The sequence below is a fragment of the Cajanus cajan genome, chromosome 10 (assembly GCF_000230855.2).
Source record: "Cajanus cajan strain Asha chromosome 10, NIPB_CcT2T_4, whole genome shotgun sequence".
Classification (NCBI taxonomy): domain Eukaryota; kingdom Viridiplantae; phylum Streptophyta; class Magnoliopsida; order Fabales; family Fabaceae; genus Cajanus; species Cajanus cajan.
In genome coordinates this window covers 1,182,627-1,208,615 of record NC_138526.1, presented here as the reverse complement: position 1 = coordinate 1,208,615, position 25,989 = coordinate 1,182,627, and the positions used below count along the sequence as shown (strand labels likewise).

Below are 25,989 nucleotides of genomic sequence, written 5' to 3'. Positions count from 1 at the left end.
CTGAAAATGTCGGCAAAACTGATACCATCCACTCCCGAACTTTAGTTCATTTGGGTAGCATAAAATTTTTGAACTACATTGTGTTCCGTCTGGATAGAAGACTGCAACCTCATGGTTTGCTCCAACAAATTCAGTGGCACAAATGTGTTTAGGAATACCCTTAATTCAAAAACATTAATTTCAATTAAACATGGAGAAAGTGGAAGTGTAAAGAAACAAAAATGAATTACATGTACAGACCAAAGGTCGTCGTCCCCGTGCCATGCTTTTCGTTAACTTTAGTTCCCAAGAAACAAGTAATTTTTCAGTTAGAGTTGATGGCATACAACTTGTAACAGTGGCAGGATCAGTGATTTCAACGTTAAACTTGAGATAACCGTCAAATGAAAACTTTGTCAATTTAGACGCACACATTTGCAAAGAATTAATGACATTTTGTATTCCATCTACAAAATAGAAAACGTTCATGCCATTTGTGTGCTCATCTGAATATCCATGGCAAATAGATATCCTCCATTTGTCTCCAACATGACTTGTTGTTTCAAAAGACTTCCCCAATTTTTGCAGAAAAATGTTGGAATCTTCATTTTTTGCTGCACATAAATAAAATTAGTTATAAGCAATACTATAATTATGTATTATATTCACCAACCAAATAGAAGCAAAATAGAATAAGTATCATCGTTGCCTGTCCATTATGAAGCTAAATCTGAAAACTTGGAGGTAGAGGGTGAACCATGTTTTCAGTAGAAGTGGGTAGCAACTAAAATGAAATATTAAATACAAGGGTAATGGTAAGACATACAGTTTAAATAGGGAAAAACTCAACAATCATTGCATTAAATTACGTAATGAATACAGGGAAAAACACAACAACCATTGCATTTACTCGTCCATGCTGGGAAACAATAATCAATGCAGGGATAGTTGGGCGAAAATATTAATTATTCAATTTAAGGAAAATTGTCCTAAACCAAATAAAATTGTGGACAACAGGAATAGTGGTGTAAATTATATGATATTTTATTGTAGTTACTTGTTTTTATTTAAAATTTTATTTACTAATTTTAATATGTTATGTTTAAAAAAAATCTCTATATTTTGATATTTTTATATAATTTAAAAATATTAATGGTATTGTACCATGTATTTTAAGTGTGTGTTTGATTTACAGTTACGTTAAACGTAACCCAAAAACATGATATGTTTGCATTGGAAATGCTCTTAAATGATTTTTCAAACACGCTGTAAATTTTTCAATATTAATATTTTGTTAATATGTTTAAATTTTATTTTTGTGTAAATTTATCCCAATTTATAGTATAAATTAGTTTTCCAGTTATATTATTTTTTATTTGTCGTTTATTTGTTTTTGAATTCTGTGACTATAAAAAAAATATGTTATGGAAACTATATTTTTTATTATTTATTTTTAATCAGTGTTTTTTATTCATTCATGTTATAGAAAATTTAAATGAAAATTTTATTTGTTGTTTAGAATTTAAATATAAATATTCATTTTGTCACATAATTTCATAAAGATACAAAATTATTTCCCATTATCAAGTTTTTGAAAGTAAATATTTTTAACTTGTAATATGAATGTTGTTATAATGTTAATAAATTATCATATGTTTCAAAAGAAATTGTGTTTAATTTTTTCTTTTGGTTGTGGTTAATTGGTATCATTTAAATATATGTTACAACTTTATGTGTTTTCATAAATGTTAATTGCATTTATAAGTGTTTCATATAATACGAGGATGGCTATGATAGAAGTAGTACAACTCCATATATGGTTTTTTATGTAAAGGAAATCGTATTTTAAGTTAAAAGTATTTTTCGGATGTTTTTACATTTATGTTGTATATTTGTGTAACTTCGCATCATACATGAACTTCGTAAATGTTTTTTCATTTGTATGATATATTTAATACGTTCAATGTTCATCTTCTTTATACAATTGTAAACTTTGAAAGTTGGATAATGAACATCAGTTTAGTACTTGTTGGCTGAACTTGTAACGCCATGGAAATACCGAGCTATTTGGTAGATATACTCTATATATATATGTATGTATGTATGCATGTATGTATATGTTGTTTATATGGATTTGGATTAGATTATGAGGGTGTGGATTCCAAATGTACTTAGCTCTGTGCATGTTGTATGTTGATGTGGTTTTGATTAGTTGTTTAAGCATCATAGTGATTTTATAGTATGAGATCAGAGGTTAATGTTTTCAGAGGTTTATATTGGCATGTGTGTGCATGAATTTCGTGAATGATGCATTGTACACCATTATACTAAGTTGGTACTAAGCAGGAAGAAGACTGATCACCTTCATTCTCATCTTGGTTAAGTGAAGTATTATGGCATGCAACTCATTATTCCAAGCATATGTATCTAAAAGTGATGTTTGTTTCTGTGTTAATACATGTTGCATTTCATATGGTGGTGAGTTGTGCGTATTGCATGGAAAGGAATACGATGGGTAGGAGATTGAAGGATAGGAATATAAGATAAATCTTGTCTATCTGAGTCAATTTGAGGTTGTTTAGAGCTTAGGGAGTTGAAATACTTCAACGAATACGATATTTGATGTGAATAGGTGGTAAGGGTGAAATTTGGAAATTTTGAAAAATGAGTATATATAGGGACATAGGACCGGAGGGTCGCATTTATCAGATAGAGACAATTTGTAGAGAGAGGAAGTAGAGAAAGGAGTGTCAAGGCAGGATCAGTGTCAAGGCAGGATCAATCTTCACAACTGGAGTGTCAAGAGATTTGGAATCTAAAGCTTTGAAAAATGAGATTAAAGTTGGAGTTGGGATTTGAGGGTTTTGTCAAAATCTTGCATTTATGAGGTTTCTAAGGTAAGGATAGTACTTATAAGACTTAATCTAGTATGTATGGAGTTAAAATATCACATTCATTCCATGTTTTACGCATGATTGAGACTGAATTGAGTTGGAGAGGGTTTGGTTAGGGTTCTTTATGATTTCTTCATGATTTCCATGGAATAATGGTTAATACTTGATTTTATTGCTTAAAATGTTGTTTTTCGATATTGTTTATGCTTTATAATGGTTCTATTAATTAATATTCATTTGTTCAAAGATAGAGGGGGAGACATGATGAGAGATGATAGACAAATGAGTTAAAGAAGGAATTTAACAAGAGAAAGATAAATAACTTAAACCAACAATTTAATAAGACAGACAAATGAGTTGGACAAACAATTTAATAAGAAAGACAAATAAGTGACACAATGAAGTTAATAAGATACACAAAAATTTATTTTCATTTCAAATTAAATTTAATTAGTATAATATCCTTTACACCAATTAACAAAATGAAAAAAAATCACTGGTTTTTTTGTCATAAAATTTTTGACTTTTCGAATACCTTGCTAACATACTCTGACTAAAAAAAGGTCGGAGTATATATATATATATATATGAAGATTGCAACACATTTCGAAAAATGAAAGTAATCATGGTCCAAAAATATTAATTTTTATATAACTTATTATAAAATTAATATTTATTTTCATATTTTATAATTTAAATTGAACAACAACTTCAAGATAATCAAAATGTTCATATTTTAATATATTTTAAAATGTATATGTTACGTCAATTTTATTTTAAGAGAATGAAATATCAAATCATGTTAGATTAATATAAAATTTGATATATATGATGTAAGACATATGAACTTTCAATCTAACAATTCAAATTTCAAAATTGACAATCAATATAACGTTATTGATCGATCTAACACTTTGTTCAAATTACACCGGTGTCGTTTAAACCCTCCTTATATATATATATATGTATATATATATATATATATATATATATATAAATATTTGCTAAACATTATAAATTAGGTGACAATGGGTGATGAAGTTACACGGGAATACAAAAGCTCATCGAATTTTGTATATTCAACATAAAAACAACAACCAATGAGCCAACGCCATTCATCCCGCAAAGCATATGTTGTTTTTGTAGGTAGGCAACCAGGAATTTATTTGTCGTGGTTTGAATGCGAGCGACAAGTTAATGGTTATAAAGGAAATAAGCACAAGTCTTATTCAACATATGAAGAGACTGAATCAGCATGGATTCAATACTGCAACAGTCGTGGCCATTCTGAAAGGAACTCATGTTCTATGCCTATACCAACACAAACGAATGTTCAATCTGACAATTTTGGAAAATTGGAAGGTGACGTTTTTAATAGTTCAACTTATGTGTTTATATTTGGAGTGTGTTGTTAATGATTTTATACACTTTGTTAGTTTCAGGAACCACATCAACTGACATTCTTGAACAGACTTCGCCCGATGAATTTGTCATTGAGCAAAGTATGACCAAAATGTTAACCGACATATGTCGCATACTTAATATTGGTTTTCTTGTGTACACCAAAGCTGAGGTTAAATATGTTGAAGATGTTGAATATCGAAGGTTCTATGGATCGTTGGTTGTTACAGTGCCTGACAAGGCAATTGGGTGTTTAGGCAAATTTGCTTCAAATGATGAAAAGGCAAAGGAAGATGTTGCGTTGTCGTTGATACAACAATTGTTAGCGGTAAAAGGAAAAAAAAATTAAGGACTTTAACTACTATAGCATGTTAGAAGTTGAGAAGGATCTACAAAAAGTTATTCATGATAAACTGGAATTGCAAATGGAGGTTATGATGTTAAAAGAACAAATTGCGAAACTGTCTCGCTGACGGTATAAAAGTCATATTAATGTGTTCGTATTTGTTTTCTTTATTTATGTGTTCCACCTAAATTATGACATTCTTATTAATTTTTGTAATTTGTTTTAGTTTTTTATTTAGACCTATTGTTAGATTGTAAATTTCACTACATAAAGGTGGACATTAAAAATTCGGTACGACTTGCTAGGAAATGCAATTGTGATACGACATACACAAGGCTCAATACACACGCACAGATATTTTGAGTATCATCATCACAATTCTCATATCTTGGCCATCACCATCAGTCTAAATACAAAAAAAAGAAAAATGGTGGAGGTTCCGACTGAATCCACCGAATGGTGTTCAGAATTATTTCAAAATATATAAATTATAAAATATTTAATAAAATAATTATTTTGTAATGAATTTATTAAAAATATTAATATTTAAATTATTCGGTGGATCATTATTTCCAAAATTCTTCATCCTCCGAAAAGCAACCTTCGATTTCCGAAAATTACAATATTATTTTAAAATTAAAAATATTAAATTGAATAATGAATTTATAATAAATTTTTTAATTTAAATTTATAACATAGTATTCCTACGATTCCGAAAATGACAATATTAATTTAAAATTGAAAATATTTAATTAAATTATGAATTTATAATAAAATTTTTAATTAAAATTTATAACATAATATTTGGAGGATGATTCGACCTCTATTTTGGATTGAAAAATTCGACAACCTCCGAAAACGTATTCCAAAATACGTTCTGAAACCTTAAAAAATTAATTAAAATTTTAAATTATTATATTCAATATTTAATTAATAATAAAATTATTAATAAATATTATTTTTTAAAAGTTCGGCCGATGTTTCAGATACTTTTCGAAGCCTGTAGCACTCCTCTAAAAGGATATCCCTTCATTTTTTGATCAATTTTTTCCAAGAATTTAATATTGTAACTAAATAATTACGGAAATGAATCCACAGTGAATATATTTATGTAACTACAACCATTTACTAATTAATCTCAAAATTCGTTTTCCATGTAACTAAATTGTCACCAGCATTTTTAATTTGGTATACATTTTTGTCCACATTTTTAAAACCAAACTCTTTAACTTTATGATAAATGTTAAAGAAATTTTTTTTTAATAAAATTTGTTTAACAATAAATTAAAATAACTAACTTTATTTTGTAATTTATTAAAATCAAATTGTAGTAAGTGATAATGTTAATATAAAAAAAATTTATATCACATATTATATATTCATATAATATATATATATATATATTACATTTAATAAAATTTAGACAAACACCAATTAATATTTTTAAATATATGTGTATAAAATGGACAACCAACTGTGACATATCTTCTTCCCTAAAAAAAAAATTGTGACATCTTTTAGACAAAATGAATGACGTTTAGACGAACATTTATACAAACACATCACATGCATTGGGCAGTGTAAACACACATTCCAATGTTCTGAAAATGTCATCACAAGAATAGCTCCAATTGAAGAAGCTGCGATTGTTAACAGATGGTGAGGGATTAGAGTATGAAGCTCATAGTGTTTTTTTGCAATGGAATATGTTGATTATTTGATATTTATTGAATTGCTCTGTTTTAAAGTGTTGTTATCTGTTTATTTTCTATATCTGTTTTTTGCAATGGAATATGTTGACTATTTGTTTTTTGATAAAGTTGTTGGAGAAAACAAGATTTACCTGTACGTGGACCAAAAATTATGAATTCCTACGGTATGCTTTTACTAATCCTCTTTTCAAACCATTTTCAATTGAATATCAATTATGACTTATTAATGTCAACCAATTTCAAAAGCAACCCTAATACCTAACATTTTTTAACATTTCAGGTCATCCATCATGAATTCACGATTTCCTCTTTGTAACAAGGACTGTTGGTGTTAACTTTATTGATGTTTTTTTTTTCATTTTCTATATGTGTGTTTCAATGTTAACCCTTTGCTTTTTGGACTGAACTTTGTTAACTTTGACATGGTACCCCGTTCATTTATATTTTACACATTACTTATCAGCTGAACATCAAACCTAATAGGTAATATGAACAATTTTATTAACAATTTTATAAATACAACATTCATCACAAATTATTATTAAAAACAAACTATCATTAATATTTTCCAACATAAACTTTTTTGCATATAAAATTTTCTAATTTAATATTATAACAATACATATGCTTGTAACAGATGTAAGGTAGTATTTGCTGAATCTTTGCCAGGCATCATGATCACGAATGAACCTCGACCGTTGAGCGTGTCACTTATCAACTATTCATGATTACAACAAAATCGCATGCCAGTGGATCTACTACGGAATAGGTAATAATTACTTAAACCCTTTGAAATGTTTATAATTTTGATGGGATGCATGTACGCAATTGCAATCGTATAAATTTTATTAATTTAATTTCTGAATTATGAAATTTATATAAATAATGTTAAAATTTTCATCATAAGTATCCTTTATTTACTACATTAATGCCCATTTGAATATTTATAAATGCTTAATTTTATACCACATATTTATTACTTATATTATAATTTGACTTATTCCGTCCTAATGAATTTTTCTGTTAATTGTGTTACATAACTTCATATAACTTGTTATTGAAATTGTGTATGTTGCTTTTCATTGTTACCATTTATTGTTTAACTGTACATTTGTTCAAAAGTCTTGGTTATTTTATGCCAATGAATGACTGCAATTATAAGGTATAACTACAATACAAAACCCTGAACTCAAAACAAATGACTAATAATGTTTAATAATATACAAAATAAAATAATACACTCATTAATTAAAACATTACAACATAACTTAATGCATCCTTAAACATAAACTATGTATCATAAGGAAACTATAACCACATAAGGGTTTCTTCAAATTTCTTATGCTTAAGAATCCGATCAATGTTATTCTTCCTAAGCATCATTTCATTGGTATTGTTTACGTAAACAACACCAAAATCTGTAGAACGCACCGGTAACATGTATCCGGAACCGTAGTGAGACGTGTGCAATGTTACGTATTGAGTCCAGTAACATTGACCACCATTTTCCTTAATTCTCCATATTTTGACAACATAATAGGATGATCTTTCAACATTGTCAAATATTGCACAAAAGCTCATAAGTTCACCAATGAACAAACTTCAACACTTTCGAAATCACAATTGCTGGGGAGAACAATCTCTTCAACTTCACCACTACTACATTGGTATGCTAAAATAAAAAATGACTGACTAATATAAGACAAAACAACCCAATGCAAAGCTTTACCAAAATACAAACCCAACCACCCATTTGATACAGTAAAATCAGGATAAATATACCTACACAATATATTCGTATGAATGGTGGACCACTCACCATTTATGAATGAGTAACGCTCAATGATGCCTGTGCCATCATATATGTTATCATATACCTCCATGTAAAAATACTCTTTTACAATAGGAACATACCCTAAACCATAGAACTTACGAATATATTCGTCTACTATTGGCCTTGAATCAGTCAGTGCCCTCTGGTTAACCCCGAGGAAATTTCCAGTTGTGGGGTTCCAAACATAGGTAGAAATATTACCTTGAAATAACCCTTTCACCAATAGCAGACCCCTACATACTCCATATACTTGCAGGTCGTAAATGAGACCTTCTCCAAGCATGTGTGTCCTTATACGCCGTTGAATGTTGATATCATCAATACGTTTGCTGATGTCCATTGAACATACACCCAACTTTCAAAATCGATAAAGCGAATTTATGAAAATGGGTTTCTTGATTACACCACCAGCAATGTAGTTTGCTTGCAAGAACATAGGATCAGACAAAACCCTACACCACTGCCTACTAACACATCTAAATTTAGCAACTGACTTGGATGGTAACCGGACAATGATTTCCAGAACCAAGTCAAAAGGGAAACATGATAGGTCCATGTTGGGAATTTTGAATAGATAAGGCTAACAGAACCAGGGGTTTGGTCACGCGTGCATCCGATATTTCTATGTATAACGGAAACAAAAATGCCTAACACAAATAGTGGTTACTTATATATATACATAAAACCATTCTAACTACCTCCGTTTTTTGGTTTCTAACTAGTGTGTCTCCGTCTTTTGGTTTCAATAACCACGACGCCTTGCTTCGAATTAACTGACTTTGTTAAATAATATATTGCCAAAACATTTAACTTTTACATTCAATAACCACGACGCCTTTTTTTATATTGTACTGTATTTATTTTTCGATTACTTACTTGCCACTAACAAGGTAACCATTACTGTAATTTCATTCACCACTCCACACAACCTTTTTACCTGTTTTTTTGTTACTAAATCAAGTTGCATCACATTTTTTAAGCCTTGATTCATATTTGTCATGACAGATCTTTATTAATTGTTACAGTAAATGTCAAATGACATTGTGTGTGTTTTTATTTTATTTTTTGTTTCTCGAATATGACTATTTTTAACTTTTAAACATGCATGCTTTTGTTTTGTGTACTGGTTTTGCTTATGGTACTTTTTGATGAATGTATTTTCTTTCATTTCATTGAAGGATAGTAAAATAACAAAAAAAGAATTCTTCTACTTCTTCTATCAACAATTCACATTTCTGCTCTAGTTCGTATTTTAATATTTCTGATTTCTCATTTTTTTTCAACATTGGATTACTGTGCTTGGTAGAATAGAGAAAGTAATATGTGCTTGAGGAGGCACGTGTCATGTGTTTAGACGAACGTCGAATGTATAAAATTAATTATAAGGATGAAAATGATGCGTCAAATTTCAGTTGTTTGGAAATGGAGTAGACAAGAAAAGAAAGAAAGCCAGAATAGGGGAGGAGGCAAAGCGTACCATAAAATAGAGAGCACAATCCATACCATAACCTTAGTCCTCTAAGTTCTATTAGCTTTCCAAACCACACACATATAGCATATTCCATAATTACATACCAAAAATTTCCATAACCATGCCAAATTATTCAATATAATACCATAAATAACTAAACACTTAAAACAACCATCAACTTAAACAAATGATAATCTTCATATAAACAAAATAGCATATTAAAAGTTATACTACCCTTATCATGCTCATACATACTAGATTAAGTCTTATAAGTACTACCCTTACTTGGATAAACCTGAACCAAAACTCGGGCAGAACCTCCTCCTCTTCCTTAAACAAGAATCGAAACTCGGGCAGAATCTCCTCCTCTCCCTCCTCTTTTCTCTCCACTAGCAGAACCTTCTCTACTGGATTCCTCTTCCTTTCTTTCCCCTCCTCTCCCTTTTTTTCTCTCTCTCTCCTCTTTCTCTCTCTAGGACCCTCTCTCTCAATCCCGCTTTTCCAACACCCCCAACCCCCTATTTATAGGGTTCTGCCTGCCTAACCCGGAACGGCACGTTCCAAAAGCGAAACGCCCGTTACGTAAAATTTTGAACTGGAACGGCCCGTTCCAAAACCAGAACGGCTCGTTCCAAGACTCATTCAGAACGGGCCGTTCTCCTTCCGGAACGACCCATGCTCCTTCTAGAATGGCCCGTTCCAAAATCAGAACGATCCGTTCTCCTTGTTGGAACGGCCCGTTCTGGACCCGTTCCCAACTTAAAATTTAGTGTCTTTTTATTGCTTGCAACGGCCCGTTCCAATTTTGGAACAGCCCGTTTCAAGTTACCCATTTACCCCTCTAACTTTAATAAAATTGCAAAAATGCCATTAATAAAAATTACAAAAATACCCCTTTAAAAAAATGAATATTACAGATGACCTCCAAATCAGAAAGCTCCTTGCGCAATGCATGAAAATCAGCAGGCAGCTGAACCTAGAGTTACGGCAACAGCTCGAAGCTGAAATCTCCAAGAACGCCGACCTTTTTGCATGGTCGAGCACCGTCATGCCAAGTATAGATGCTAACTTCATCTGTCACAGGTTGGCAATTCACAAGGAAGCGAAGCCAGTCGCCTAGAGGAAGAGGAAGGTCGATGGTGAAAGGCGGGAGGCCATCATCACCGAGACACAAAAGCTACTGAACGCAGGCTTCATCCGTGAGGTCAGGTACACCACGTGGCTGGCACACGTGGTCCTGGTGAAGAAGAGCTCAGGGAAGTGGCACATGTGCCTCGACTATACCGACTTGAACAAGGCATGTCCCAAGGACTCGTACCCCTTAACGAGCATAGACAGGCTGGTTGATGGAGCATCCGGGCACGCCCTCCTCAGTTTCCTTGACGCTTACTCCTGATACAACCAGATTATGATGTACTCACCAGAAGAGGTGCATACGTCATTCATCACCGACCATGCCAACTATTGCTACCGAGTGATGCCCTTCGGTCTCAAAAACGCGGGAGCCACCTACCAGCAACTGATGGACAAGGTTTTCCACCAACAGATCAGACGGAACATGGAGGTCTACGTCGATGACATGGTGGTCAAAACCACCTCGACTGAGGATCATGCTGCCGACCTGGCTGAGGTATTCGGCTAGATCAGGAAGCACAACATGCGCCTCAACCCAGAAAAGTGCATCTTTGGTGTCCAGGGAGGTAAGTTCCTTGGATTCATGATCACTAACAGGGGGATCGAAGCTAACCCGAAGAAGTGCAAAGCTATCATCCAGATGCAAAGCCCTCAAACTGTAAAGGAGGTCCAACGCTTGGCGGGAAGGTTGGTTTCCTTGTCCCTTTTTTATCCCCAGGCTGGCGAAGAAAGCGGGGCCCATCTTCACCCTGATGCGCAAACCAAAAACTTTTGAATGGACGGACCGGTGCGAAGAGGCATTCAAAAGCTTCAAAGCTTTCCTCACGACTCCACCAATTCTCTAGAGGCCGGATCATCAAGCCGACCTCTTCCTCTACCTGGCCGTGGTAGAAGGCGCGATTAGCGCAGTTATAGTACAAGAGCACCAGAAAGCACAGATGTCAGTCTATTTCATCAGCCGAGTCCTCTAGGACGCTGAGAAATGATAAAAGAAAATTGAAAAGCTTGCGCTGGCACTCATCACCGCAGCTCGGCGTCTCCGGCCCTACTTTCAGAGTCACCAGGTGATATTCAAGATCGACTACCCAATCAAGCAAATCCTGAGAAAGCTAGAGCTCGTCGGGTGGATGATAGCGTGGTCAGTCGAGTTGTTTGAGTTTGACATCGAGTATGAAAGTCGCGGAGCTCTGAAAGCTCAATGCTTGGCTGACTTCGTAGCTAAACTGACGCCAACCTTGGTCGGTGAATCACAGGTATGGACTTTACATGTTGATGGGTCTTCCAACTCTAAGGGTGGTGGTGCAGGTATCATCTTGGAAGGACCGAATCAAGTCACTTTGGAGCAATCCCTCAAGTTCAGCTTCAAGGTGACCAACAACCAGGCAGAATATGAGGCGCTTCTCGCGGGGCTGAGGCTGGCTCGCGACCTCGGGGCACGAAGAGTGAGTTGCAACAAAGACTCAAAACTCATGGTGGAACAGCTCAGCGGGGCGTACTAGGCCAAGGATGTTCTTTTACAGTGATATTTCCACATGGCATCAGACCAGATCTCATCCTTCGACGAGTTCACTATACAACATGTGTCGCGAGAGAAAAATTCCAGAGCCGACCTCCTAACAAAGCTCGCCAGTACCAAACGTCCTGGACAGCATCGGACCATTATCCAAGAAACCCTGCATTCACCCAGCCTAGACAACAAGGTCGTCAACACCAGCGGCAGTGAGGTATAAGGGTGGATGACAGGTATTTGGAACTACTTGATGGCAGGAGTTTTACCCGAGGACAAAGATGAAGCTCGGAAGATGAGAGTAAGGTCAGCTAAGTTCGTGATTGTCGGAGACGAACTGTTCAAGCATGACAACTCCACCCCTTTACTTAAATGCTTGACTGTACCTCAAGCCGCCTATGTCATCGAGGAGATCCACCGAGGTATATGTGGCATGCATTCCGGGGCACGCTCGATGGAGACCAGGGTACTCCGAGCTGGGTACTACTGGCCCACTTTGAAGTCGGACTACCAAGCCTACGTGCAAAAGTGCAAAGAGTGTCAGCAGTTCGGCAACGCGCATCGGCAGCCGCCTGAAGCTCTCCACCGGATGATGTCACCGTGGCCTTTCGCTCAGTGGGGAATGGATATCCTGGAGCTGACGCCATGATCCTAGTGGAAGTTGGGGAAACATCTCACCGACGCCAGGCCTTCAACAGCGAGCAAAACGCTCAAGAAATAGCAGCTGACCTTGACTTGATTGACGAGCTCAGAGACGAAGCTCGGATTCATGAAGAAGCCTGCAAACTCCGAGCTTCCAGAAGATACAATACGCGAGTGCGTCCTCGCTCTTTCCAAGTTGGTGACCTGGTATGGTGAATGTTAGGCGAAGCACGGAGAGACACATAAGATGGAAAGCTTGCACCCACCTGGGGTGGCCCATTTCGAGTTACAGAAAACTTGGAGAGCGGGGCATACCGACTAGAAGAACTCTGCGAAAAACCCATCCCCCGAAATTGGAATGCCACGCATCTCAAGTTTTATTTCAATTAACCTTGTATGAATGAGCTGTGCACTCTTTTCCCGCCTCAGTCTTTTATCCCAAAAAACAGAAAAATGTGTTTTGGCTGAGAGAGTTTTTAATGAGGCACACATAACATCAATAAAATAACTCATTCCTTTTCCATTCATATTCTATTACTTTTACATCATTTTACCATAATATGCTTTATGCGGACCCGAGGTTGAATTCGAACCTTGGTACCGTTTATTTTACTCTAAGTCGAGGTCGAATTGGAACCTTGGCACGATTATCTTTACTCCAACCCGAGGTCGAATCTGAACCTTGATAAAGCTTATTTTACCCTAAGCCGAGATCGAGTCTGAACCTCGATACAATTTATTCTACCCTAAGTCAAGGTCGAGTTCGAACCTGGGTACCAATCGCGTCACTCTAAACTAAGGTCGAGTCCAAACCTTAGCACAACTTATTTAAATCTAAGTCAAGGTCGAATTCGAATCTTGGTGCGAATAGTTTCACTCTACGTTGAGGTCGAGTTCGAACCTTAGTGCAATTTATTTAACTCTAAGACGAGGTCGAGTTCGAACCTTGGCACAATTCATTAAGACGAGGTCGAGTTCGAACCTTGGCGCAATTCATTAAGACGAGGTCGAGTTCGAACCTTGGTATGAACCGCCCTATCTTACCCAAGGTCAAGATCGAACCATAGTGCAAATTATCATATCCTATGATGAGGTCGAATTCGAACCCCACTTCGCGCACAAAAACAAAAGGTCAAAATAAAACCAACCACAAGCGCAAAGGTGAAAACATTAGAAAATCGTATATACGCAATAATGTTTACAGGTTCAAAAGATGAATCCAAAGGGAAAGCAGAATAAACAAAGCTATTACAAAATCAGCCTACGCAAAGGCATTCTCACTTGAGCTGTCTTGGAGGTCGTCCTCTTTCACCAGCTTTCCAAAACGCACCTCCTTCTCCACGTGCATAGCGGAGAGGTCGGCCCCCGGCGCAAGTAGCCTCGCCTAACGAGCTGCCTTCAGGAATCCCCTCTTGTGCTCAAACAAGATAGCTCGCTCAGTCCCCTCGAGCTTCTTCTCCAGCTCCGCCTTCGCCGCAGCCATCTTCACGAGGTCCACCTTAAGTGCGGTGACCTCCTCTTCTTTTCCACCAAGAAGCACCTCATCGCAAAGGCGCTTCTCGGCCGCCGCCACCAGATCAGCCTTGAAGGAGGTTACCTCGTCTTCTTGGGAACGTACCCGACTCCGGGAAGAATTGGCGAGCTCCTGCAGCTCACTCACTTGGGCAGCGTGAGTCTCATTGGACCTCAGAGCAATCTCTAAGGACTTCTGAACTCTCTCTAGCTCCCTCCTGGTGGCTTGAAGCTCGGCCTCATTCTGCAGCTTAGCATCCCCGAGAGCGCCTGCCAAGGCCCAGTTCTCCTCCTTCAAGGCCTTGTTCTCTTCCCTCAAAGGCTGGACTCGTCCCTTCAGCTTCGCCAGGTCCTCCTGCTGCTTAGACCACTTGTGCTTCCAGTGATCCATGATGTCAATGGTCCTCTACAGGAAGACCTCAGCAGAATCAAGGCCTTCCACTGGCTCGGCTGTCTCGATCATGGCTTGATCAGTCGAACTCAGTGACTCCTTGGAGAAGAACTTCTCCGAGGTCACCCCCACGCTCCACAGAGAATCTATGTCCTCCGAAGAGCTCACATGATCCAGCCGCACTCGAGAATGATCCTTCCCGAAGCGATGGGTGATGTACTGGCTTTTGGGAGGCCCCTTCGACGAGCCAGACGGCGGTGCCGAGGTTGCAGGAGTAGGTGTCGGGACCTCAGAGCTTGGCCCCTTTCCGCGGGCCTCAGCAGAGACAGAGGCAGGCACCTCCTGCTCAACCACGAGGGCACCCGCCCTTGGTACCTCCGAACTTGGAGCCACCGGGACCTCGGTAGCATGCCTTACCTACAAAAAATACAAATTTCTCCCTAAGTCAGCAAGCAAGAAAAGAGTAGTATAGAAGAAAAAACCACACAGAATGGCACCAACCTCGGTAGCCTGGGCAACCTGCTCGACGGCCTGGGCGGTCTCCTCGACAGCTGCCTGAGGAGCTCCCTCGGGTGGAGAACCCCCAGTCAGGTCGACCGCATCAGCATCGGTTGGAGGTCACCTCCTCAGCATCTCGAGGGGCAGAGGTCCCCCCGACCTCTTTTTCTCCCCTCTTTCTTTTTCTTCGGGTCTCTAAGGAAGCCACCTCCTCCTCTTGAGGCTCGGGGACCTCAATCTCGGCGACGTTGTAGCGTGATTTCAACTCACGCCACTTGCTTTTGCCCATTATACCTGCGAGTACAACAATTAGATACGTCAGTAAAAGCAAAAAACTCCCAAGCCCTTAATAGCCAAAAAGACAAGATACTCACTCTCTAGGCCCCTTTCCTTGTACGCTGAGTTAGCAAGCGACAGGACGAGCTTGCAATCCAAGGGACGAGGGAGTGCCTCTAGGTCGGCAATGGCGGCAAGGTCCGAAGCCGTCAGTTGAAGATTGGTCGACCCGTTAAACTTGGTCGGGGAAGGCCGCCAGTAGAGGGGAAACTTCGGCAACCCGTCGAAATAGAATACCCCATCTTCCAATGGGTTGACATCCACGAGTCGAACCCAAAAAAACTCTTGTTTGAAGTTTTTGTAAGACTGGGAGTAAAGAGAAAATAGCCCCCCATCCTTACTACCATTCAAAGACGTCAGACCATAAGGAGGGACGCCCAGCTTTAGCTGATAAAAATGAAGGAAAACAGGAAGAGACAACCTTATCCCTAAGGTCGAGCACAGGACCTGAAAAGCCCTCAAAAAGCCCCAACTATTGGGGTGCAACTGGCAAGGTGCCGAGTTGATGAAATTCAAAAAATCACATTCGAATTGGGAAAAAGGAAGGCACACGCACAGATCCCTAAAAAAGCACTGGTACATGTAAAAGAAGGGAGGGTCAGAAGCACTCCCCATATAGACACGCTCATCGGGCCGACAAGGTTCGAGCCGGATGAGCCTGGAGACAGAAGAGTCACAGATCCTATGCGATTTCCACATCGCATTGATCTCCATGAACGACCTAAAGACACTTTGGAGTTCCCCCACCTCACTCCTGACCCATTCATAGCCAGGGATGCCGGAAGGGGGTCCCTTAGGCTGGCTCTCCCCCTTTTTCTTTTCGGTAGCGGCCGTTCCAGTAGCCACCGCCTTGCCGCACGCCTTGCCCTTTCCCTTGGCCGGCCTGGAGGGAGCGGCATCATCCCTAGCCATCAAGAAAACAAGAAGATTTGAAAAGAAGGAGAAAATAGAGAAATCAAAGTACCTGGTACTCCTTTGACAAACAAAGAACAATAACTGGGAACCTGGTTGTCGGAAATGGCGACGGAGGAAAACGAAGAAGGAGAACGGACAGAGGAAGGCAAAGAAAATCGGCGTGCACAAGAAGCCAGAGATGAAAGAGAGTGAAAAGTGTAAAGTGAAAGGGGAAGAGGCGCGAGAGAGAGAAAGGGGCTCCCTGAAATTCAAATGGCTATGACACGTGTGAGAGAGAAAGCGAACCTGACGACACATTAAATGAAGCCCATTATGATGAAGCACAACCATCATTACGTAACCGCCATTCCCATTAACGTGCCACCCACGCGTTTCGAAACACGAAGTGACAGTTATGACACATGGCAGTTCAGCAGAGAAGCGTACGCGAAGAGTCACGACCTCCTACCGAGCTCGGCATTAACTCCTCGACCCATGGTCTTCGAAGCTCGGGGGGCTAGTGTACTATCCGTACCGCAATATCGAGCTCTAGCTCGGCATCTCAGGACAGAGTGACCTCGGACACGCGCTAGGCGACGTCAGCCCGACATCCAAATAGGTCATAGCTGACCTCAGGCCCAAGGCCCAATGAAACCTTAATTCACACAAAGGTACGTGCATTACTTATACAAGACTCATAGACCCACAAACACTAACTTTAGCATCAGAGTCTCTTTTGCAGGTACCACCCTCATCTTGGAACATCAAACGTACCAGTGAAGGAGGCTCACCGATCTTACCCAGCAGATCGTCCCCTACGACCAATCTCCGGTAAGAACAAAAGTGTTAACGTAAAATTATAAATAAGAGTTATCTTTAATTTTTTTCTTTTTTTCTTTATTACTAATTTTTTATTTTCTTTTTATTTTTTAAATCTTAACCTATTTTACTTAATTGAAGACTCATAATCAAATTATGAACCTTTATCTTTCATCACGAATTTCTTTTTGATATGTCAACATTGTCAACCCATTTTTTAAGTTACATAATGATCAATAACTCATAATTTTATACAAATATATAATATATTTAATTATTTTTTATACAACTATATTGTTTGTATGTTTTACACTTTGAAATTTGAAAATTGATATAATAAGTAATATTCAAATCTTTATTAGCACCTTATTTTTTTTTCACTACTTTTCACACGTACAATTAAAGAATCTAACAATTAGTTTGCAACCATAATCCTTATAAATTGCCGACATTTAATCTATTTGAACAGGAGCCAATTTATTTGCTTTTTTTTTTTTTTAACTTTTTTCAAAATCAAACTCTACCAAAACTTAAAGACTATCACTACTAGAAATATGTCATTTATCCAAGAATTGTCATGCGAAAAAATATTTGTAGGAAATTATTACAAAAATTCTTGCAAATATAAATTTGTAATAAATTATTACAAATATTTTTATAATTTTAAATTCGTAAAAAATTCTTGCAAATTTTATTACAAAAATATTTATTATTTGAATTTTTTGTTGTAAATAAAAATTTCTAAAAAAATTTGCAGGAATTTTTTTATTTTCCTTCACTGTACTGATTGCATTCACCGCAACACTATTTTTCTCATCCTCTTCGTTTCCGTCACATACACGCTCAAGCTCGTCTCCACCTCACGCGCCTGCAACCACCTTCCCTTCGCCACTCACACCTTCTCCGTCAATGCCTCCGCCTCCGCCTCCGCCCTCCTCCGTCGCCAGTCCCGCCAAACCAACCCCGAGGACCGCACCGCCCTCCGCCATGTCGTCTTCGGCATCGCCGCCTCCGCCGAGCTCTGGAACCAGTGCAAGAACTACATCAAGCTCTGGTACAGACCGAGGGAGATGCGCGGCGTCGTCTGGCTCGACCAGAACATGACGCTGGAGCCCGACGAGGACTCTCTCCCGCTGGTGAGAATCTCCGACGACACCGCCAGGTTCAAGTACACGAACCGGCAGGGGCACCGGTCGGCGATCAGGATCTCGCGGATCGTGTCGGAGACGCTGCGGCTGGGGCTGAAGGACGTGCGGTGGTTCGTGATGGGCGACGACGACACCGTTTTCATGACAGAGAACCTGATTCACGTTCTGAGGAAATACGATCATAACCAGTTCTATTACATTGGAAGCTTATCGGAGTCCCACTTGCAGAACATTTTCTTTTCTCGTTCCGCATAACATCTGTTAGGGTTTTTGTTTTCTCTCCTTTTCCTAATTTTTCTCACCGCACAATACTTCATTTTTTGTGTGCTTTTGAATGTAGATTTGAAGTACCAACTCAATGAGATAGAAGACAATGCTTGTAATCTGAAAAATGTAAAAGCAGATCTTGGCTGGAGGTAAGATGTTGGTTGGATATGTGTCTCGTTTATTGATTGCATACCTTATTTTAAACCACATTTTTGTTTGTTAAGAGCTAGCTAGGATTTGATAGCATGTGAAAGTGTGAATGCAGGGAAAGGAGTGACTGAACAAAGCATAAACAAGGGAGAGGAGTGTGTGCTTGTTGTTATTGCGATGTCTATCTATTTAATCACGTGTTTCTGTTTGTCTCTCATTTTAATGCATGATTGATTTCTTGCACTTTATGGAGTAATTAATGTATTTATGAAAATTTAGACAAGGTTAACTAGGTCCCGTAAAAAGAGCTATCTCTGTGTAGAATTAGGTGAGAAAGCTGCTAAATCTTTTTTTTCTGCTTATATCTTTACCTGTATATCTAATCTTTGCCCATATACGCAATTGTGCATTCTAGATCTCTAGAATTCCTTGTACTAATCATAGGGAAAGGGGAGCATTCTGATTTGTGTGGTTTAGCACTCTGGTCCAAAAACAGCACCTGTTGGTTCAACAACAGTTCTTAATACAACATCTCAGAAAAGGAGTTCTTTGAAATCTCATACAACATCCAGTGTTCCACTCATCAATAAATCAGATATTATACTGGTAATTGTTCCCAGAACTAGCACAAGGTCAGAGCCTGTAGTTGATTCTAGAAAAGAAGTTGGTGTTGCTGGAAGAACAATGCCATTCCCCTTGCAGTCAAAGCCACCAGATATACGTAAATTTCCAAACAACAAAGATGATGTGGATAAGGCCCCCCTCCCTCCTGTAACCGAATCTGTAGCTTCTAAGGGTAGTGAATTAAGCAGTTTAGCTGATAAAAACAATTTCCCTGCTTGTGTAATCTCAACACAAGGTATTCCTACATCTTTGAAAGGCTTAAATCATGCTAGGTGTTATGAAACTGGCAAATATTCAATAAATTGATAGAGCCAAGTGCTATTAATCAGCACAATTTTTACGCATCCTATATCCGGAACACAACTATGTTTTTTTTTCCAATGATTGATATTTATGCAATATGCTTTATAGTCAAAATCTATTTAATTGTAACTTATACTGTTAGTGTTATAGCAATTGTCCAACTCTTAACTTTTTGGTAAAATGGTTAATGAGTTAAGGGCTTTGAGTATGATTATCAAAACAAATTCTTGTATTGAATGAACTATGCAGTATGCTTGAAATTAAGGCCTAAAGGAACTTGATATCTATGGTGGTAAGTATGAACTTGATTCTGTTATGGAAGAAGTGAAAAGGTTAATTGAAGTGTACAAATTACCCATATCAGCACTTGCTGCCACGAGTGACTATTTTTTTCTTTGGTGGCCAAAACGTGAATTTATTTGCAGGGCATCATAAAATTAAAATGTGAAAGTTATAAGAATTGTGAACTTGCAGGGCATCATAATATTAAAAAAAATATAAAAAATTACCTGCGATTTTTCCTAGGAAATTTACTTGCGAATTTGAAATTTTGCAGAAAATTTACCTACAAAATTTTAATTTTGCAGAAAATTTACTTGAGAAATTTTAATTTTGCAAGAAATTTACTTGCAAATTTTAAATTTCGTGGAAAATTTCTTGCAAAAATTTTGTGAATTTTAAAATTTGTAGAATATTTTTTGCAAATTTTTTAAGAATTCTTTTTCCACAATAAAGTTTGCTGCCATTTTTTTTTTTGCAAGAAAGTTTTCTATAGATTTTTTTATAGCAAAAATCATAAGAATTTTTTTTACGAATTTTGAAATTGGCAAGAAACAATTATCCACGAAGGTATGCGAAAATAAATTTGTAGAAAAATTCGCAAAAAACTTATTTCCTACAAATTTTAATGAAAAATTCCTAGGAAAATCTTTAGGTAATAGAAAAAATTCTAGTAGTGTATTGATCTGTCAATTTGATGAGATTGGTTTACTAGTAATGAATATAATTCGTAATCATGTGATTAAAACCTCACACCCGCACCCCTAAAAAAGAACAAATTATTGTAGAAGTACAAGCAATTTAGGTGAGAACAAAAAAACTAGAACGAACTAGAGGTGAAGCTGATAGAATCATTTAAATATGAATGTGAATCCACTGTCCCAAATGGATGTGTGATCCAATTCTTCCAAAACAATAACAATGTTATGATTGAACTCACTCACTTATTCATAATAATTGGTTCCCCTCTGTATCTAAACTTCCTAAACCCACACCCTAAAATTCACCAACCTACAAACTAAATGCGGCGACGTGGGGGAGGCAGGGGAAGGACATGGAGGGGCGTGCGGCGGAGATGCGACAGATGTAGGCGTCTGTTGGGTTAGGAGGTGTGTCCCGTTGAGCGGCGGTGTAAGCACTCTGAATATGAGTGAGCTCTGTGGGGCCACCATCGGATTGTTGGGATGTAAATAAAGTCCCACATCGTTCAAACAAGAGGATGGACATGAGTTTATATACACACACTTGTCTCCATTGGTCGAGAGACCTTTTGAGTGATGTCCAAAAGTAAATCCATGAGAATTTGGGCCCAAAGTGGACAATATCTCACCAATGTGAAGACATGTGTATATGTGGTAACCCACCCAGTACTCAACAACGTCTATGGTAGGGTGGTGGAGAAATGGTGTTTGTGCAGAAGCTTTACTAGCTCCACCATGGAAATGATGTGCCCTATGCCTGGAGCTGGGTACAATACTATTGTTTCTCCTTGCATCTTTTGTTGTTATGTAATTAGTGTAACCTTAATCTTATTTGTGATTCACTATGTTTGCTTAGTGTCTTTATTTATGGACCCCTTGTTAGAATATGTTATTAGCTAGTATGAAAGTATTAAATATATAATTTTTTAATTTATGAATTAAATCTTAATGTTTTTTTTATTATCAAAAAGTTTTTTTTTTCAAAACAGTAATAATTTCTTTTGAAAGTTTGACAGATATTAAATAAGTGATTATACTTTCTTAATTTAAACTAAGTAAGAATTTAGTTTCTGAACATTTGATTAGATGATGTGAGTTTTTTATCACTCGAACAATTCCAAGTTAGTTATTAATCTAATTTGATGAAAATTATAGTGATTAGGAGAAAAAAGAATAGTAGTAATTAATAATGGAATGAAATCTTCTGGTCAACCTCATGAATCTCTTGTTTAAATATTTTAAAGTGCATACCTACTTCTGAATGTTAGGAACGAGTGATTGGTGAATCCATTGAGAAAAGACAACAATTGGTTAGGCTTCCAGATCACGGAGGAGTTGAGTGTTGAGATGATAAATAGAGGAAGAGATAGAACCACATGCAGATGAAGAAAAAGAAACTGTAACAGGGGAACTTCTTCATATTTTGACTCGGGAAGAAACCCCATTTCATGCATATGCACTCGAGTCAAAGAAAAAGGGATCTAGGGATCTTTTGCCTTGTTTGCTAAAATTGCCAGATTTTTTTTAGGAAAAACTTATCATAAGCAAATTATAAGAAAAAGATAAATTATTTTACGAGTGAAAATTAACTTATATATTAATTTAAAATATTTTTTTTAGAGAAGTTAATGTGAGAAAATTTTTACAATTTAACTTATGTATAAACTAATTATAATTCATAAAAAGTTCATCTCATTTTTTTAAAATTTCTTTTCTCGTACAACACATTTTTTTCAAATTAATTCTAAAGGATAATTATAAGCAATATTCTATCGCCTTATAATTCACTTCATTTCATTTTTCTTTAATTTTTTATATATTATTTTGTTGAGTGAACACCAAAGAATTATCATATATATATATATATATATATATATATATATATATATATAAATAAGATATTATCTACTAACTTATAATTTAGTCGGTATATCCGAAAAAAACTTTTTATCAATGGAAATTTTATATATATAAAAAGTTTTTATAGATCCTGAGCAAAATAGTCAATATGAAACTTTATATATAAACAATTTAAATGTAAATATTTATAGTATAAAAATAGATGCATGATTTAACTAAGACTTAATATATCATTTAGTTTATGATTTTTTTTTTGAGAATTTTTAATTAGGTCTTAAACTAAAAAAATTTATAATTGAACATCTTTCATATTTTTATAATTTAGTCCATATGATAAGAGATTTTTTATAATCAATGATATTTAATTTGACATATTATTTTGATTTCCTTTACTCAGAGAATTATATTATATTACTATTCAATTACATCATTCATGTGTATTAAATTTTATTGGTTAAAATTTCTTACTATTCTATCATTACTATGATTAAAAAGATTATGAAAAATTTTGTGGATAGATTAAATCTATTAAACATGCACAATGATATATGAAATAATAATTTGAAGTGACTCTACAAATATAAAGATATTAAAAAATGTCATATTTTATGAAATGTAAACAGATCTATAATTCTAAAGACTAAATTACAAAAAATAAAATAAAAAATGAATGAGTCAACTACAATTTCTTTTTTTTAGAGATCTAATTAAAAATTTTAAAAATTTCATAAATCAAATAATATATTAAATCTTTATTCAATTTAATATTAATATTTTATCACATCAAAGAAATAATAATAATAACAAATTTAAAATAAATATACTATATTTTTTATACTATTCAAATCTAAAATAACAATAACAATGTTAAGAAATCTAAAAGGAAATTTGAGCATGTACATGCAAGTTGTATGTTAAGTATTTCTTTCCAATATTACATATTTGGTTTTTCCTTTGGTGGCAGTGTGAAAAAAGGGTATTCGTGCCTCTCATTGGTAGTCAATAGTAACTCACAATTTAGGATGTTGCAGATGGAATTTTTAAAATTTTACTGTTTTTTAAAGTTATATTATTTTTAAATCTTAGAAACAACTTTCCTCCTTTTTCAAAACCTCAAAACCACTTTGAAAACTATTACCTCCTTCGAAATTGTGTAGCAAAGTCATGTGGCAGTAGTGACTGGTGACAATTGTGGTGAAGATGATCCTGAGGAGTTCATTATAATTTTCTCTCAATTTTATATTCCGATTCATCTCAAATTGAGATTCATGCTTACATTATTCAAATTAAAATGTAGGTCCTAACACTAAGGAATTTAGATGCATGCTTACATTATTCATATTAAAATGTAGGTGCGCCTAACATTAAGGTTTTTTTTTCCTTTAATAGTAGCTGACAGCCTGACACCCGTTACGTATTATTTTCTTATTAAAACTAGCAAAATAAACAATCTTTTATATTATTATATTATATTATTTAAATAAAAAAAATGGTAATGCTTAACGTGTAGGCATCAATAACTTAAATAAAATTTCAAAAGATTAGACTGTGTATCTATTCACAAACCTGTACCGTTTTGTTTCGGTAATCACAAAATTATAAAATAAGAAGACGACAATTTTGGATAAGGTTTTCCTTTACATACACATGCAATGTTTGGAGAGTACGATACCAAGAATGGCTCCAACTTCCTAATCCAAACCATAGAACATGTTATAAAGGTGATCTTGAAAAGACAAATTCAGCCATGCAGGTAAGTCATGGGGTGCATAATCACCCGAAGGAGACGAGCTTGTAGATGGAGATGAATGTATTCTAACAAACAACATCCATGGATTTATAGTTGATGGAAATTACCCATCCTTGGAAGTTTAAATTCGATAATGCGTGGTTTTTTTTAATGTATTGTCAATTTTGCATTTTTAATTCAAATTATGACGTCCTAAATTTTTTAAAATTACTAAAAGAATGTTTTAATTAATAAAAAAAATTATAAAATAAATTAGAGACTTCTTAAATAATTATGAGTGTTTTATTTAATTATTAAAAGTTTGCAAAATTAAGATGCTTATTATATTATATGGAAAAGGATGTTTTTAATTAGTATGTTTTAATTATTAGTTATATATATTGTGAATTGTGAATTATTTGGATTAATTGTGAATCTATGAGATTTTGTAGTTCTTGTAAAAAAAAATTCTTAATTAAATAGTAGAATGAAGATTCGAGAGATTTTTGTGAAATTGATGTATGAGTTTGATTAGTTGATGGTATAAAAGTGTAGTTTAGGCATTAATTTGTTTTTAATTGATTGGATTGGGAGAATTGAGTTGGGTGTGAGTTGTGCTTTGTTATATGAAAATTTTCGTAAGAACATACCTCAATATCTATGATTTCTCTCTATGTGATTGACCAAATTGAGTTTTCTTTGTTGAGTTTGAAAGTAAACATTTTAAACTATAATTTAGACTCAAGAATCATATTAAAATGTTAAGAAATGACTAAGTTATTTGAATTAGAAGATAAACATCACGTTCTTTGTGCAAAATGTAACCTACATAGATTGTAAGCCTTGCAATGATACTTAAATGACCGAATTAGATTTTGTAATCTTCATAACAGTTGTATCATTGGATGTTAGTTTTTAAATGGCATTAGAATCACCTTAAAATAAGGTATAGAACTCGAGATATGATCAACTTAGTGAGCAAATGTCAAGCAATCATATTTAGGATTAAACACTATGGTTTTGTAACTTTTAAAAATAGTAGACTGTAAAACCAAATCTTGATATCAACATAAAAATTGCATATAATTTTCTTATATTTTCAACAAAATTAAGATTAACTTGACATCATCAGTATGAGTCCAAATATAATGTTGTTCTTGATAAGAAGAGACCGTTCATGAGTCATAATGATGAGTTATTTTATCCTTTAAGTGTTTAATCTTGAAAATGATTTGAGATACTTATATCAATAATTAATATAAAAAAAATATAAGAGGAGATATTATTTATGAATGAGTTATAATGAAGGTATGAAATTATGTTTATAAGATGTGCTTGAGTCTTTGTGCGTGTATGGGATATGATATGCTTCTTCATTATATGCATGATATGAAATGTTTATGTATAACATGAGAAATTTATGTGATATGAGATAATTATACGAGATTTGATATGAAATGTTGATGTTTGACATGAGAATGTCGTGTGCAACGTTTGAGACATTGATAAATGATGAGATGTGAAATGATGATAATGTGTGATATGAGAAAGAAACAAT

General features: G+C 35.5%; 1 protein-coding gene across 1 annotated transcript; it reads right to left on the bottom strand.

Annotated features, from left to right (window-relative positions):
* Positions 1-7,909: 7,909 nt before the first annotated feature.
* Positions 7,910-8,506, bottom strand: LOC145952731 (uncharacterized). The gene has a single exon (XM_083065677.1). The coding sequence runs from the start codon at positions 8,504-8,506 to the stop codon at positions 7,910-7,912; it is 597 nt and encodes a 198-aa protein (XP_082921803.1).
* Positions 8,507-25,989: the final 17,483 nt, after the last annotated feature.